Consider the following 17,023-nt stretch of genomic DNA (forward strand, 5'->3'; position numbering starts at 1 on the left):
TACACATTGGGAGCCCTGGTAACCTGACTTGTTAGATTTATGTGCAAATGAGAAATAGTAGATGTCTGTTGAGAACTTTGGGGCATGAGAGCTTCAGACTTTTGGTTTTATGGTTTTGGAATTTAAGTTTGATTTTTAAATCTAGAGTTCATGACTATTGTTATGGAAATTGGTGGATAGTTAATTATGTGTAATTTATGTATTCAGGTAATAAAATGAATCGGGGCACCTGGGTGGCTCAGTCGGTTGAGCGTCCGAATTTGGCTCAGGTCATGATCTCACGATTCGTGGGTTTGAGTCCCGCGTTGGGCTCTGTGCTGACAGCTAGCTCAGAGCCTGTCTTCAGATTCTTTTGTCTCCCTCTCTCTCTGACCCTCCCCTGCTCATGATGTCTCTCTCTCTCTCTCTCTCTCTCAAAAATAAATAAAACATTAAAAGAAATCTTTAAAATGAATCCCTTTGAGGATTCAGGCCTTCCATTATTTTGTTTGTAATTGTACTTACTAATCTACATGATGATGTTATTTTTGCTTGCTGTAAACTAGTGATAATAGTTACATCTCTTTTGGCTAACATAAATTTGCATGAAACACCCATGGAAATTAAAAAACCAAAGTTAGATAATAAATTTTTTCTTTATGTTAAACATGAAAAATTGTAGAAACCCAGTGGATATCTTTGGATTCATTGAAGACTATGGTTTTATGTTATTGGTAAAAAGAAACTGATGTTCAAAATGCTGAGTATATTGTTTATTTTACTTTTATTTTTATAATTAATATTTTTAATGTTTATTTTTGAGAGGGAGATACAGAATGCAAGTGGGGAGGGGCAGAAAGAGGGAGACAATATCTGAAGCAGGTTCCAGGCTCTGAACTGTCAGCACAGAGCCCGACGTAGGACTTGAACTCATGAAACTGAGATCATGACCTGAGCTGAAATCGGACGCCTCATGAACTGAGCCACCCAAGGCACCTGAGTATATTGTTTGTATTATCTCATTATAAATATGACATTTTACTGTATATATGGCAAGATACTTTCTCTTATTACTTTATAGGTTTGTTAGGGATCATTTCAGTATAACTGGAATTCCAGTGTTACCTATTTTCAGTGAACTGTAAAAAAATTAGGTTTCATATTCTGTAAACCTTGCTTTATTGCTTTCAGTTTCCAACAAATATAGGCAACTCATTATTTTATTTTCAATGAAGAAAAATAAAAACTAAATGTAAAGAGAGTTGTTAAGTTTATTAGTAGTCTTTTATTTCATCTATAAAATTGGTATTTCTAATGTTTTCTTTGCTGTGACTTGCTAAGTTAGCATTAATTGGATTAAATGGTAGTAAAGATTTTCTAGGATTGTGTAATGGTCTGGTTCTGTTAATTTCCCATTAGTTGAGGACTATCCAATGACTGTTACTGCTCTTTTATTAAAATTGTATCTCATTTCTCACTTCTCAAGTTTACTAAAAGATTTATATTAATGATTATAAAGAATTTTGTGGTATTGAATGGTTATGTGATTATAGGTTATCTTGACTCAAGTCAAGTTTAGTTATTTTTATTCTATTCATTTTTTAATTTTTAAAATTTATTTTATTTATTCATTTTGAGAGGGGAGAGAGAGAGTGAGCAAGCAGGGGAGGGAACACAGGGAAAGAGAATCTCTGCATTAAGCATGGAGCCTGATCAGGCTTGATCCCACCTGAGCTGACATCGAGTCAGGCACTCAACCAGCTGAGCCTCCTAGGCATTCCAAGATTTAGTTATTTAAAAATTTTTTTAATGTTTTATTTATTTTTGATACAGAGAGAGACAGAGCATGAGAGGGGGAGGGGCAGAGAGAAGGAGACACAGAACTGGAAGCAGGCTCCAGGCTCCGAGCTAGCTGTCAGCACAGAGCCTGACGGGGGGCTCGAACCCACGAACGTGAGATCTGACCTGAGCCGAAGCCGGAGGCTTAACCAACTGAGCCACCCAGGTGTCCCAAGATTTAGTTATTTTAAAGCAGGGACACTGCGTTACATAATCAAGAATCCTTTGGTGTGTATTAAAGGAATTGAAATGGGATTTGGTGATGTATTTAAAAAGATCCGTGGTTATCTTTCTAAATTGGGCTGCATGTTATTTCTTAAAATTTCAGACTTAATTTCATTTAATATATTTTTATGAGTGGTTATAGAATGTGCATATGTGTGTTTAATGTGTGTATGTATCTATAATAAATTGTAAGCTCTATCAAAGTGTAGAGTATTCCTTTAATACAATTTGAAGTCATACAATGAGCAGCAGTGGTTCATTTAAGGAGAAATAGTTCACCTGAGCATTAGGATTGCATATTAGTTAATATGGGGTTATTCTTAAGTCATTTTGGTCATTTTGATCTTTTTTGCTTGTTTGTTAAACTAAAAATCTTTTTCAATTTTAGGGGGAAAAAAATAGTGGCTTTGATGTCCTTTACCATAACATGAAACATGGACAGATATCAACGAAAGAACTAGCAGATTTTGTGAGAGAAAGGTATGTATTTTTTTAGTAAGTCATATAACAGTTCATCATCAAATTAAATTTTAGAATAGAAATGGGAAAATTTTAGATTGGGATTAAAATAATCAAGCACACTTTAAAAAAGTATATCATAGTTACATTTTAAAGTAGTAGTTACCTTGCATCTAGATGATGAGGGCAAAACAGTGGCTCCAAATAACATTGCTAAACTCCTGGTTTGCAAATCACTGCTTGAAAATACATACCCATTTTTCACTGAAAGAGCTAGCAAGATGGTATAATAGAAAAATTGAGAAATTTTGTGGGATAAAATATTATCATTTCTTTAACCAAACATGTCATTAAACATACTAGAATAATTTGAAAAGTTTCCTGAAAATTTTTGAAATGTTTTTAGTTTAATTATGTATTATAACTTTTTAAGGCATTTGTTTATTTATTTAGATTCTAAGTAGGCTCCACACCCATTGTGGGGCTTGAACTCACAACAGTGAGGTCAAGAGTTCCATGCTCTACTGAGTGATCCATCCAGGCACCCCTATAATTTTATTAAAAAAAATGTATAAATAAATATTTTTCCATTCTGCAAATTTGTAAAATGTGATTTTCTTTAAGACTCTTAGATTGTAATAGATTTAAAAACTGTTAAAAGCAATGCTATTTGATTTGATTAAAGCTGTTTTTTGGCTAGGCCCATTTGGTGATTTTTTTATATGAGCACATGTTTTTGCTTTTTTGTTTTTTATTTGAGAGAGAGTACGTGTGCGCATGCAAGCAGGGAGAGGGTCAGATGGAGAGAGAGAATCTTAAGCAGGCTCCATGCTTAGCCTGACATCCTGCAGCCCTGGGATCATGACCTGAGCTGAAATCAAGAGTGTGACGCTCAACTGACTGAGCTACCCCGGCGCCCCTATATGAACACATTTAAAATCTTTATCTTAGGAATATGGGGATATTTTGCCTTTATTTATTTATTTATTTATTTACTTATTTGTTTTTAAAAATTTTATCTTTTAAGTAATCTCTACACCCAATGTGAAGCTTGAACGCACAACTGTGAGATCAGGAATCACATGCTCCATCAACTGAGCCCACCAGATGCCCCAATATTTTGCCTTTTGATATAATACTCCATTCATTGGGGTTTCTGGCTGGCTTAGTTGATGGAGCATGTGACTCTCAGTCTCGGGGTTGTGCATTCAAGCCGCATGTTGGGTATAGAGGTTACTTAAAAAAACAAACAAACAATACTCCATTCATTTCTTCTTTCAGTGATACCTACTCCATGTCTGCTATGTGCCAGGCACTTGTCTGGATTCTGAGAATATAGGGGTAAAGATACAGCTTTTGCTGTCTTAGAGTTTACCAACTAATAGGAATTGGGGGAACAAACTATTTTATGTAAGACCAGTCCTCTTTTGGCTTTCACTTCTCTTTAGAGGTAAGAGGGAATCCAGAAGCTCTAAGTGCTGTGCATAAAGCTGTCCCTCATTAGCTTCTACATCATCACCGACAGGAGTAAGGAAGAGGCCTCAGGATATTGCATCTCCTGGCATGGTCTCTGACTTCCCTTCTCCCCCCACATTTACATCACTACTACAACTACTTAGAGACAGTCAGGGCAGTTGTCATCAGGCCTTTTAGCCTGTTCGCGTCAGTTACCATAAGACGTTTAGGACTCCTCAGTTATCCTCTCTTGTCTAGAATCTAATCCCTTTGTGATTCTGTGGGCAGTGAGACAACCTTCTTTCCACTACTCCTTCCCTACTTCAGTGTTTTCTTTATAGCACTTAAACCCATCAAGATATATGATATTTTACTTATTTGTTTCTTCCCTCTGGAATATAAATCCCACAATGCACAAAGGCACGATTTGTTTAATTTTGTTTTTTGTTTTTAATTTTTAAAAAATTTTTTGTTTTATTACTCTATCTCCTGAGCCTGGGTAAGTGCTTGACTCTTAGTAGGCCATAAGTAAGGATTTTTTTGTCAGAATAAATCTCTGACTTTACTATTCTGACCCAAGCTGTTATTGTTGCCTGAACTGCAACAGTAGCTCATCTTTTTTTTTTCGTTAAGTTTATTTATTTATTTTGAGAGAACGCATGAGCAGGGGAGGAGCTGAGAGAGAGAGAGATACAGAGAATCCTAAGCAGGCTTAGGCTGTCAGCACAGAGCCCAACACAGGGCTTGATCTCCCTGTAAGATCATGACCTGAGCCGAAATCAAGACTTGGATACTTAACGAACTGAGCCACCCAGGTGCCCCAACAGTAGCTCCTCTGTGATCTGTGTACATTCATTCTTACTTCCTTGCAATTTATTCTCTGCACTGTAATTGGAGTGCTTTTTCTAAACGGCAGAGAGGTTTGTTACCTCTCGGTTTAAGGGGAGCCTGGGTGGCTCAGTCAGTAAAGTCTGACTTCAGCTCAGGTCATGATCTCCTGTTTTGGGGATTTGAGCCCCACATCGGGCTCTGTGCTGACAGCGAGCTCAGAGCTTAGAGCCTGTCTTCAGATTCTGTATCACCTTCTCTCTCTGACCCTCCCCTGCTTGCACAGTCTCTCTCTGTCTCTCAAAAATAAATAAAAAACATTAAAAAAAATTTTAATCATTTGAAAATCTTCCCATTACTTTTTTCTTTAAATTTTTTGTTTTTACATTTGTTTTTGAGAGACAGACACAGAGCACCAGTGGGGGAGGGGCAGAGAGAGAATGAGACACAGAATCTGAAGCAAGCTTCAGGCTCTGAGCTGGCAGCGCAGAGCCTGACATGGGGCTCAAACTCACAAACCGTGAGATTATGACCTGAGCCGAAGTTTGACATTTAACTGACTGAGCCACCCAGGCACCCCCAAAATCTTCCCATCACTCTTAATATCTTGCCAACATCTTGGTCTGACCCCAAATTACCTTACAAGCTTTAGTTCATGCCAGAATCCTTTTTCTTTCCTCTCCAGAGATGTCGGCCATTTATTGAAAGACATCTTCCAGTTCAGGCTTTCTACATTCTTATTCCTGTTTTTGCCTAATTAATGCCTATTCTTTAAGCTGAACAATGTGGTCACTTCCTCAGAGATGCTTTCCCTGGTTTCCTTGACTAGGTCAAAAACAGCAATTATAGTATTTCTCAACATCACATACCTCTTTTGTAGTATTTGTAAAATTTTATAATGATTCATTTTTTAATTTGTCTGTTTCCCTATAAAGGGAAAAGTATGTAGTATTCAGCTTTCTCCTAGTGCCTAGTACAGAGCCTGGCATAATTAGATACTCATATTTCTTAAAGGAGTGAATAAGAATGGAAGAAAAGATAGACACATAAACATATACTGTGCCTTATAGATTGTGCATACATTACCTCATTTAACTATTGAAAGTTTCCTTCCATATTATTTTATTTTATTGGCATTTGAAATTTTTTCTTTTATAATTGTCTTTTTTTTCCTTAGTAAAAAAAATTTTTTGTAGTTTATTGTCAAGTTGGTTCCCATATAACACCCAGTGCTCTTCCCCACAAGTGCCCTCCTCCATGTTTATCACCCCTCTTCCCCCTTCAGCCCTCAGTTTATTTTCAGTATTCAAGAGTCCCTCATGATTTGCCTCCCTCCCCTCCCCATGGTCCTCTGTTAATTTTTTCCTCTTGGACTTATGAACCAAAACATATGGTATCTGTCCTCCTATGCCTGACTTAATTTCACTTAGCATGACATCCTTGAGTTCCATCCACATTGCTACAAATGGCCAGATTTTATTCTTTGTCATTGCCATGTAGTACTCCATTGTATATATAAACCGCATCTTCTTGATCTATTCATCGGTTGATGGACATTTAGGCTCTTTCCATGATTTGGCTATTGTTGAAAGTGCTGCTATGAACATTGGGGTACATGTGCCCCTATGCATCAGCACTTCTGTATCCCTTGGGTAAATCCCTAGCAGTGCTATTGCTAGGTCATAGGGGAGTTCTACTGTTAATTTTTTGAGGAACCTCCGCACTGTTTTCCAGAGCCACTGAACCAGTTTACATTCCCACCAACACTGTAGGAGGGTGCCCGTTTCTCCACATCCTCACCAGCATCTATAGTCTCTTGATTTGTTCATTTTAGCCACTCTGACTGGCATGAGGTGGGGTCTCAGTGTGTTTTTGATTTGTATTTTCCTGATGATGAGTGACGCAGAGCATCATTTCATGTGTCTATTGGCCATCTGGATGTCCTCCTTTGAGAAGTGTCTGTTCAGGTCTTTTGTCCATTTCTTCACTGGATTATTTGTTTTTCCAGTATAGAGTTTGGTGAGTGCCTTGTAGATTTTGGATACTAGCCCTTTATCTGATATGTCATTTGCAACTATCTTTTCCCTTTCCGTTGGTTGCCTATTAGTTTTCTTGTTTCCTTTGCCGTGCAGAAGCTTTTTATCTTGATGAAGTCCCAATGGTTCATTTTTGCTCTTGATTCCCTTGCCTTTGGGGATGTGTCAGTAGGAAATTGCTGTGGTTGAGGTTAAGGAGGCTGTTTCCTGCTTTCTGCTCTAGGATTTTGATGGTTTCCTGTCTCACATTCAGGTCCTTCATCCATTTTGAATTTATTTTTCTGTATGGTGTAAGAAAGTAGTCTAGTTTCATTCTTCTGAATGTTGCAGTCCAGTTCTCCCAGCACCACCTGCTAAAGAGGCAGTCTTTTCTCCATTGGATACTCGTTCCTGCTTTGTCAAAGATTAATTGGCCATACATTTGTGGGTCTACTTCTGAGTTCTCCCTTCCATTCCATTGGTCTATGTGTCTGTTTTTGTGCCAGTACCATATTGTCTTTGTGATAACAGCTTTGTAGTAGAGGCTAAAGTCTGTGATTGTGAGGCCTCCCATTTTTTTTTTTCCTTCAGTATTACTTTGTCTATTCAGAGTCTTTTGTGGTTCCATACAAATTTTAGGATAGTTTGTTCTAGCTTTGAGAAGAATGCTGGTGCAATTTTGATTGGGACTGCATTGAACGTGTAGGTTGCTTTGGGTAATAATGACATTTTGACATGTTTGTTCTTCTGATCCATGGGCATGGAATGTTTTTCCATTTCTTTGTGTCTTCAATTTCCTTCATGAGTTTTCTGTAGTTTTCATGGTACAGATCTTTTTACATCTTTGGTTAGGTGTATTCCTAGTTATTTTATGGTTTTTTGTGCATTTGTGAATGGGATCAGTTTCTTGATTTCTCTTTCTGTTGCTTCATTATTGGTGTATAAAAATGCAACCAATTTCTGTACATTGATTTTGTACCCTGTAACTTTCATGAATTTGTGGATCAGTTCTAGTAGGCTTCTGGTGGAGTCTGTTGGGTTTTCCGTGTAGAGTATCATGTCATCTGTGAAAAGTGAAAGTTTGACTTCATCTTTGCCAATTCTGATGCCTTTTATTTCCTTTTGTTGTCTGATTGCTGGTGCTAGGACTTCCAGTACTATGTTAAACAACACTGGTGAGGGTGGACACCCCTGTCGTGTTCCTGATCTCAGGGGGAAAGATCTCGGTTCTTCCCCACTGAGGATGATATTAGCTGTGGGCTTTTCATAAATGGCTTTTATGATGTTTGAGTTCCTTCTATCCCAACTTTCATGAGAGTCTTTATAAAGAAAGGATGCTGTATATTGTCAAATGCTTCTTCTGCATCTATTGACAGGATCTTATGGTTTTTATCTTTTCTTTTCTTAAGGTGATGTATCACATTGATGCATTTGCGAATATTGAACCAGCCCTGTAGGAATGAATCCCACTGGGTCATGGTGGATAATTCTTTTTTTTTTTTTAATTTTTTTTTTTTTTGATACAGAGAGAGACAGAGCATGAGAGGGGGAGGGGCAGAGAGAGAAGGAGACACAGAACCGGAAGCAGGCTCCAGGCTCTGAGCTAGCTGTCAGCACAGAGCCTGACACGGGGCTCAAACCCACAAACGTGAGATCTGACCTGAGCCGAAGCCGGAGACTTAACCGACTGAGCCATCCAGGCGCCCCGGATAATTCTTTTTAAATGCAGTTGAATTCGACTTGCAAGTATCTTGTTGAGGATTTTTGTATTTGTATTCATGAAAGATATTGGCCTATAGTTCTCTTTTTTCGCTGGTCTCTGTCTGATTTGGGAATCAAAGTGATGCTGGCTTTGTAGAATCAGTCCAGAAGTTTTCCTTCCATTTCTATTTTTTGGAATAGCTTGAGAAGAATGGGTATTAAATCTGATTTAAATGCCTGGTAGAATTATCCAGGGAAGCCATCTGGCCCATGGGTTTTATTTGTTGGGAAATTTTTTGATAACTGATTCAGTTTTTTCACTACTTATAGGTCTGTTCAGATTTTCTCTCTCTTCCCATTTGAATTTTGGTAGTACATGTGTGTTTAGGAATTTGTCCATTTCTTCTAGGTTGTTCAGTTTGTTGGCATATAATTTTTAATAGTATACCTTGATAATTGTTTGTATTTCTGAGGGATTGGTTGTAATAAGTCCATTTTCATTTGTGATTTTGTCAGTTGGGTGCTCTCTTTTTTCTTTTTGAGGAGCCTAGCTAGAGGTTTATCAGTTTTGTTTATTTTTTTAAAAAACCAACTTTTGGTTTCATTGATCTGTTCAACTGTTTTTTAACACATCTTTAAAAAAATCTTTTTTAAGAATTTATTTATTTTTGAGAGACAGAGAGAGACAGATCATGAGCAGAGGAGGGGCAGAGAGAGAGGTGGACATAGAATCCGAAGCAGGCTCCAGGCTCTGAGCTGTCAGCATAGAGTCCAATGCGGGGCTTGAACCCACGAACTGTGAGATCATGACCTGAGCCGAAGTCGGACACTCAACCAACTGAGCCACCCAGGTGCCCCTCAACTGTTTTTTTGATTCTATATTGTTTATTTCTGCCCTGATCTTTATTGCTTCCTTTCTTCTGCTGTGTTTGGGGTACTCTTGCTGCTCTGCTTCTAGTTCCTTTAAGTGCGCCATTAGATTTTGTATTTGCGTTTTTTCTAGTTTCTTGAAATAGGCCTGGATTGCAGTGTACTTTCCTCTTAGGACTGCCTTTGCTGCATCCCAGAGTTTGGATTGTTGTGTTTTCATTTTCATTTGTTTCCATATATTTTTAAATTTCTTCTTTAATTGCCTGATTGGCCCATTTGTTCTTTAGTAGGGTGTTCTTTAATCTCCATGTTTTTGGAGGGTTTCCAGACTTTTTTTTGTGATTGATTTCAAGTTTGATAGCATTGTGATCTGAAAGTGTGCATGGTATGAGCTCAATTTGTTTATATTTATGGAGGGCTGGCTGCTCTATGACCCAGTATGTGATCTATCTTGGAGAATGTGCCATGCACACTTGAGAAGAAGGTGAATTCCCTAGCCTCAGGATGTAGAGTTCTAAATATATCTGTCAAATCCATCTGGTCAAATGTGTCATTCAGGTCCATTGTTTCTTTAGTGATTTTCTCTCTGGTTGATCTATCCATTGCTGTAAGTGGAGTATTAAAATCCCCTGCAATGAGCACATTCTTATCAATAAGATTGTTTCTGTTTGTGATTGTTTTTCAGTATTTGGGTGTTCCTGAATTCGGCATACAGATGTGTATAATTGTTAGCTCTAACTGATGGAAAGACCCTGCAATTATTATATAATGCCCTTCTCCATCTCTTTTTACTGCCTTTAAAGTCCAGTTCGTCCAACTAGATTATGGCTACTCCGGCTTTCTTTTGACTTCCAGTTGCGTGGTAAATATTTCTCCATCCCCTTACTTTCAATCTGAAGGTGTCTTCAGGTCTAAAATGAGTCTCCTGTAGACAGCAAATAGATAGATTTTAGTTTTCATCCATTCTGCTACCCTGTGTTGTTTGATTGGAGCATTCAGTCCATTTACATTCAGTGTCATTATTGAAAAATATGGGTTTAGATTCATTGTGTTCTCTGTACGGTTCATGCTTGTAGTGGTGTCTCTGATACCTTGTATTCCTTGCAACATTTCCCACTTAAGAGTCTCTCTTAGGATTTCTTGTACAGCTGGTTTGGTGGTGATGAATTCTCTCAACTTTTGTTTATTTGGGAAAACCTTTATCTCTCCTTCTATTTTGAATGACAAGCTTGCTGGATAGATTCTTGGCTACATATTTTTTCTGTTCATCACATTGAAGATTTCCCGCCATTCGTTTCTGGCCTGCCAAGTTTCAGTAGATAGGTCTGTAACTATTCTCTCTTTATCCTTATATTTTGCCAGTTTCACAATGATAGGTCATGCAGAAGACTGATTCAAGTTACGTCTGAGGGGAGTCCTCTGTGCCTCTTAGATTTCAATGTCTATTCGTTTTTTTTTCCAGATTGGGGAAGTTCTCAGCTATAATTTGTTCAAGTACCCCTTCAGGGCCTTTCTCTCTCCTCTTCTTATGGAATTCCTATGCTATAGATATTGTTCTGTTTGATTGCATCACTCAGTTCTCAAATTCTCCTTTTGTGCTCCTGGATCAATTTATCTCACTTCTTTCTCAACTTCTTCTTCTTCTATAATTGTGTCTTCTAATTCACCTATTCCCCCCTCTGCCTTTTCAATCCATGCAGTGGCCGCCTCCCTTTTTTTATGCATCTCATTTATGGCATTTTTAAATTCATCACACCTGTTTTTAAGGTCCATAATCTTTGTAGCAGTAGCTTCTGTGATGTCTTCCATGCCTTTTTCAAGCCCAGCAATTAATTTTATGACAATTGTTCTAAATTCTTGGTCAGTTATGTTGCTTCTGCCTGTTTTGAGCAATGCTTTAGCTGTCTTTTCTTCCTGGAATTTCTTTGGAGGAGAGTTCTTCTGTTACGTCATTTTGGCTGGCTTTCTGTCTCTTGTAAGTTTTAAAAGCTTGTTATGTGCTCTGCACCTGTGAGTTCTGCTATATTAAAGGAGGCTCATTGACTGTCCATGCCCTGTCCATTCAGGAAGTGTTCTTTTAATAGTGTCCCTTGGTCTCGTTGCGCCTTTGGTTATTTTATTTCCCTACTCATAGTGATATTTGGGACTCTCCACCATGTGTACCTTGACTAGTTTTTTGAGGTAGCCCTGGAGAGGACAGACAAATTGGGAACTAAAGCATGCAAACGCACAGAAAGATCAAACAAACAAGAAAACTGAAAGGAAAAGAAACTGAAAAAAAAAACAACCAAAAACAACAAAAGACAAAGGACTGTCTAAAAGCATAAAACCAGAAATCCCAGCTACAAATAAGAGCAGGGTGGGGACAGTGCTGATGGAAGAGCATATACAAAGAGAGAAATGACAGGGGTGGGGAGAAAGAAATTGAACATTGACCAGGCAGAGAGACTCAAAGGCTTAATTCAGAAAGAGAAAAAGGAGAATATGGTAGGAGGCGGTGAGAAAGAAATGAAGATAATGTTACCCAGAGAAACTATATAGTCTGATTATTCCAGAGAGAGGAAAGGAAGGTAACGAAGGAGGTATAGAATATGCATCAAGAGGATGGATTAATGTGACTGTTTAAGCAAACCTATAACAGAGTGCCCAGTCCAGCAGAGGGGAGAGATTAGAATGAGATAAGGGAGAATATATCTGAATAGCAAGAATTGATTAAGAGTTCATTACCACAGTGCATCAGTGTTGATCTTTCCCTGGGCTCTGGTAAAAAAAAAAAAAAAAAAAAAAAAAAGAAAGAAAGAAAGAAAAGAAGAGAAGGAAAAACAGCTCTCCAGCGCGGATGGGCATGGACTGGTGTAGGCAGGTCTCGCCTCCACCGCGAGTTTCGCAGGCCGCTCCTTGAGGCCCTGCCCTGGTGGTTGTGGGGAGTAAAATGGCAGTGCCCTAGTCCTTTCTTGAGCCAAGCATTGCAAATCACTCTTTTGGGTCTGTTCTCCCTGTGCCACGGTCGGAGCCAAGGTGGGCCATGTTCTGTGTCCCAAGACCAGCCTCATTTCCAGATCTTAGTCCCTGTGCTTTAATGATACCACCTGAAATGTAATCTCGCAAGCCCAAGCTGGGGTGCTTCCTAGCCGGGGATCAAGTAGGGGATCAATTTCTCCTGATGCCGACGAGGACCAGGGCACCCAGCCCAAAGAAAGCTCTGCAGTTAGAGATAGGATCTCTCTCCAGATGCCCTGCGGTTAGAGATAGGATGATAAGATCCCTCTCAGTCCTGGGCAGAGGTTTTTCTCTTCTCCAGGGACAGTACTATGTGCAGTTTCAGCCACTTTCTCTTCCCCTTGTCTCTCCGCAGAGGGGGCCCTCTCCCCGCCGCCGAGCCTCTGTGTCCCAGCCCTTTTTTATCTTTTCCAGTTAGCAATCATGCACCTATAAGGCTGTCTTCTTAGTGGACTCTGCCTTTTTTCCTCCCAGACTCTTCATACTTCCATTTTATTTTATTTATTTATTTTTAATGTTTTATTTTTGATACAGAGAGAGACAGAGCTTAGAGGGGGAGGGGCAGAGAGAGAAGGAGACACAATACTGGAAGCAGGCTCCAGGCTCTGAGCTAGCTGTCAGCACAGTGCCTGATGCGGGGCTCGAACCCACGAACATGAGATCTGACCTGAGCCGAAGTCGGAGGCTTAATCGACTGAGCCACCCAGGTGCCCCCATACTTCCATTTTAGAGATCAGAAAATCAGGGCCCAGAAAGGTTGATTTCCCAAGTCAGTCATTCCGAGTTTTCTCTCCTAGGACCATCCTCTCCTTCCTACTGGTCTCCTCCCTACCTGTCTCCTCCCTTCTTCTGTCTTATATTCCTCTCCCTTTCCTCTTTTCCTCCCTTTTCCCTTCCTTCTTCCTCTCTTTCTTCCAACAGCTTTATTGAAGTATAATTGACATACAATATACTACATATTTAAAGTGTATAATTTGATAAATTTTGACATATACATATATACTCATGACTCATCACCGCAATCGAGGTGGTGAACATATTCATCACCTTCTTTATAATTCCTCACTCTTTTTTCTCTCCCTCATCCCTAAACACCCACTCATTTAGGTTAATTTGTCGTTTCTAGAATTTTATGTGAATGGAATATACAGGGTATATGCTGTTATCTAGTACTTTTCCTCAGTATAATTATGTTGAGATTGATCCATGTAGTTGTACTCATACCTTGCTACTGTTGAGTAGTACTCCATTTATGGATACCATAATTTATCCATTCATCTGTCAAAGGAAGTTAGTTGTACCTATCTTTTGAACTTTGTATTAATTACATCAATTTAATCATATAATAGTTATTTTATCTTCTGTTACTTGGCATGTTTATGAGAGTCATTGTATTGAGTTTAGTTTAAATCGTTTGCAATGCCATGTAAAACTAAATATGCCAAAATGTATCTTCTGCTAGTGACAGAAACTTGGGATGTTTCCAGTTTATTTTGCTATTACAAGTAATATTGCTTTGAATATTTTTACACATGTGTCTTGGTATAAATATACATGTATTTATATTAAATATATACTTTGAAATAGAATTGTCAGGTGATTAAGTAAGTTTATGTTTAACCGTAGTCGGTGATTGCAAAGAATTTTCCAAGGTGTTTTGTACTAGTTCATGCCAGCAGCAGCCTTGGTTCAGAGTTCTGGTTGTTCCATGTCCTCATCACCATGTGGTATTGCCAGTCTTTTAATTTTGATTCATTGGATAAGTAGTAGAACAGGTATCCCCCACTTTTTAGAAGTTTGTGATATGCCACTTGGCTTTTGTGAAAGATCTACATTGGTACCTGTTTTTCCTGACCCAAGAGAAATCTGAAGAGGATTTTTGCTTTTACAAAAAACTGGCAGAACGCGAACATAGCATTCAGTGTTTGTTTTGCAAGGAGGTCTTGTGGAAGCAGTGTACGCAGTGATTGTGGCACTGCCAAATCCTGTTCCTGGGATCTTTACCCTGTATCTCAGCATTAAGCTGCCATAGTTTTGAGTTGTGTCTTTGAGCATCTGTGCTTTATCTCAATTTATTTTGTGCATCTGTTAGCAAGATGTGTCCTGTGGTATCAGAAAAGCCTAAGAGGGGTAATTTTTTGGGTCTGGGGAAGCTGAAAAATTTTTCCATATAAATTAATGGTAATTGCCTCTTTGCTTTATACCATTTTGATTTATGAAACATTTCATAGGAAGGCTTTACTTTTGGATAGTGAGGGATACCTAATACCTTATTGTGGTTTTAATATGCATTTCCCTGATGAATAATGAGCTTGACATCCTTTCATATGTTCATTGGTCATTTGCATTTTCTCTTTCATGAAGTACCTGTTCATCTCTTGTATATATTTTTTAGTTTTTCCCATCTTTAAAAAAATAAATTGAAAGAGCTTTTTATTTATTTTGGGGGGAAACAGTTTGTTGGTAAGCTGTTTATATATAAATGCCCTTGATTTTCATATACTGACTTTGTGTCTAGCAACCTTGCAGTTCTTGCTTATTCTGATAATTTATCTGTAGATTGTTTTGGATTTTCTACGTGAGCAATCATCTTGTACAAATGACGTTTTACATCTCCCTTTCCGATCCTTATACCATGTATTTACTTTTCTTGACCTCTCATACTGGCTGATACCTCAGGTATAATGCTGAATAGAAATGGTAATGGCAGGTGTCCGTGTCTCCCAGTCTCGCATTTCACTCTTAAATATGATATATTTATTCTAGTTTTTTTCTCTACTGTTAGATTATAGGAATTTCCTTTTTTATATTGTTTTGTAAGGTTTTAATTTCTTTCTTTTTTTTCTTAAAATTCTGCATGGATGTTGAATTTGGTCAAATGGTTTTCCTGTATCCATTGATATGGTGTGTTTTTCTTTTTTCTTTTTTCCCCTCTTTTGTTAAAATCTGACTTACATTGGACTTTTAAAAAGATTTTATTTTATTTTTTATTTTTAAATTTTTATTTATTTCTTTCTTTTTGAGAGAGACAGCATCAGTAGGGGAGGCGTACAGAGAAGGGGAGACAGATAATACTAAGCAGGCTCTGTGCTGCCAGTGTAGAGCCTGATGAGGGTCTTGAATTCACGAAACTATGAGATCATGACCTTAGCCAAAACCAAGAGTCAGATGCTCAACTGACTGACCCACCCAGTTGCCCTGTTTTATTTTTTTTTTTTAGTAATCTCTATACCCATTGTGGGACTTGAACTTACAACCCCAAAATCACAAGTTATGTGCTCTCCTGACTTCAGCCATCCAGGTGCCCCACATTGAATTTTGAATGTTAGACTAACTTCTCATTCCTGATATAACCCAACTAGGTGGAGATGTATTATCACTTTTATATATTGGTGAATCAGTTTGCTATTTTATTTAGGATTTTAGCATCTATATTTGTGATTGAAATTGGCATGAAAATTTCCTTTACCTGTCTTTCTTAGGTTTTGTTATCAAGATTTGTTGGCCTTATAAAATGAGTTGGGGACCATACCTAATTTTTTTATTTTCTGAAAAAAATATGTGACAGATTATAGTTTCTTCTTTATGTGTTTCATTAATTTTGCAGATAAACCCACTGAGACTTGAAATCATCTAAATAGGAAGGTTTCTAATTACATATTTAATTTCTTGACTAGTTATAGGACTATTTGGATATTCTAGTTCTTCTGTTTGATAAGTTATATTTTTAAGGAATTTTTTCCATTGCATCTATACTTCAAAATTTATTGGCAAAAACTTACTCTTAATATCTTTTTGTGAGCTGGTTGTTTTTGTTTTTTAAAAAATGTTTATTTTGAGAAAGAGCATGACCAAGAGATGGCAGAGAGAGGGCGAGGGAGAATTGCAAGCAGGCTCCATGATGTCATCCCAGGGCCCGATGTGGGGCTTGATCTCATGAACTGTGAGAGATGATTACTTGAGCCAAAATCAAGAGTCGGCCACTTAACTGACTGAGCCAGTCAGGCCCCCTCTTTTGTGAACCTTTTAAATGTCTGGTGGATCTGTACTAGGTGTCCCCTTTTCATTCTTGGCATCTGTTGTTCGTGCCTTCTCTGTATTTTTTGATCAGTCTCTATTGTCACTTGTTGGTTTTAAAAGTTTTTATAAAGAAGCAACTATTGGCTTTGTTGATCCTTTTGAATATTTATTTTTTATTTCATTATCTTTCTGTTCCTTATCTCTTTTGACTTTGTATTCAGTTTGTTCTTTTTCTAACTTTGAGATAGATGTGTGACAATGATTTTCAACGATTTTTACATTTTTCAAGATTATTATTTTAATATTCTTGAGAAAGAGAGAGCACATGCATGATGAGCAGGGGAGGGTCAGAGAGAGAGAGGGAGATACAGAATCTGAAGCAGGCTCCAGGCTCTCAGCTATTAGCACAGAGCCCATTGCAGGGCTCTAACTTAGGAGCTGTGAGATCATGACCTGAGCTGAAGTCGTACGCTTAACTGACCCAGGCACCCAGGCACCTCAAGAATTTATGTTTTAAGAGGCACCTGGGTGACTCAGTTAGTTGAGTGTCCGACTTCAGCTCAGGTCATGATCTCATAGTTCGTGGGTTAGAGCCCAGCATCCGTGCTGACTGCTATCTCGGTTCTGGAGCC

The 17,023-nt window shown here is 38.2% G+C and overlaps 1 protein-coding gene across 1 annotated transcript in view; it reads left to right on the forward strand.

The window, feature by feature from the left end:
- The window catches only part of FCHO2 (FCH domain only 2), a 122,862-nt gene that overhangs the window by 13,620 nt on the left and 92,219 nt on the right, over positions 1-17,023 (forward strand). The window contains exon 2 of the mRNA XM_029942424.1: positions 2,431-2,523. Within this exon, the coding sequence (XP_029798284.1) occupies positions 2,431-2,523 (93 nt within the window). The remainder of the gene's footprint in view (positions 1-2,430; positions 2,524-17,023) is intronic.

The sequence above is a fragment of the Suricata suricatta genome, chromosome 6, assembly GCF_006229205.1.
Source record: "Suricata suricatta isolate VVHF042 chromosome 6, meerkat_22Aug2017_6uvM2_HiC, whole genome shotgun sequence".
Lineage (NCBI taxonomy): Eukaryota > Metazoa > Chordata > Mammalia > Carnivora > Herpestidae > Suricata > Suricata suricatta.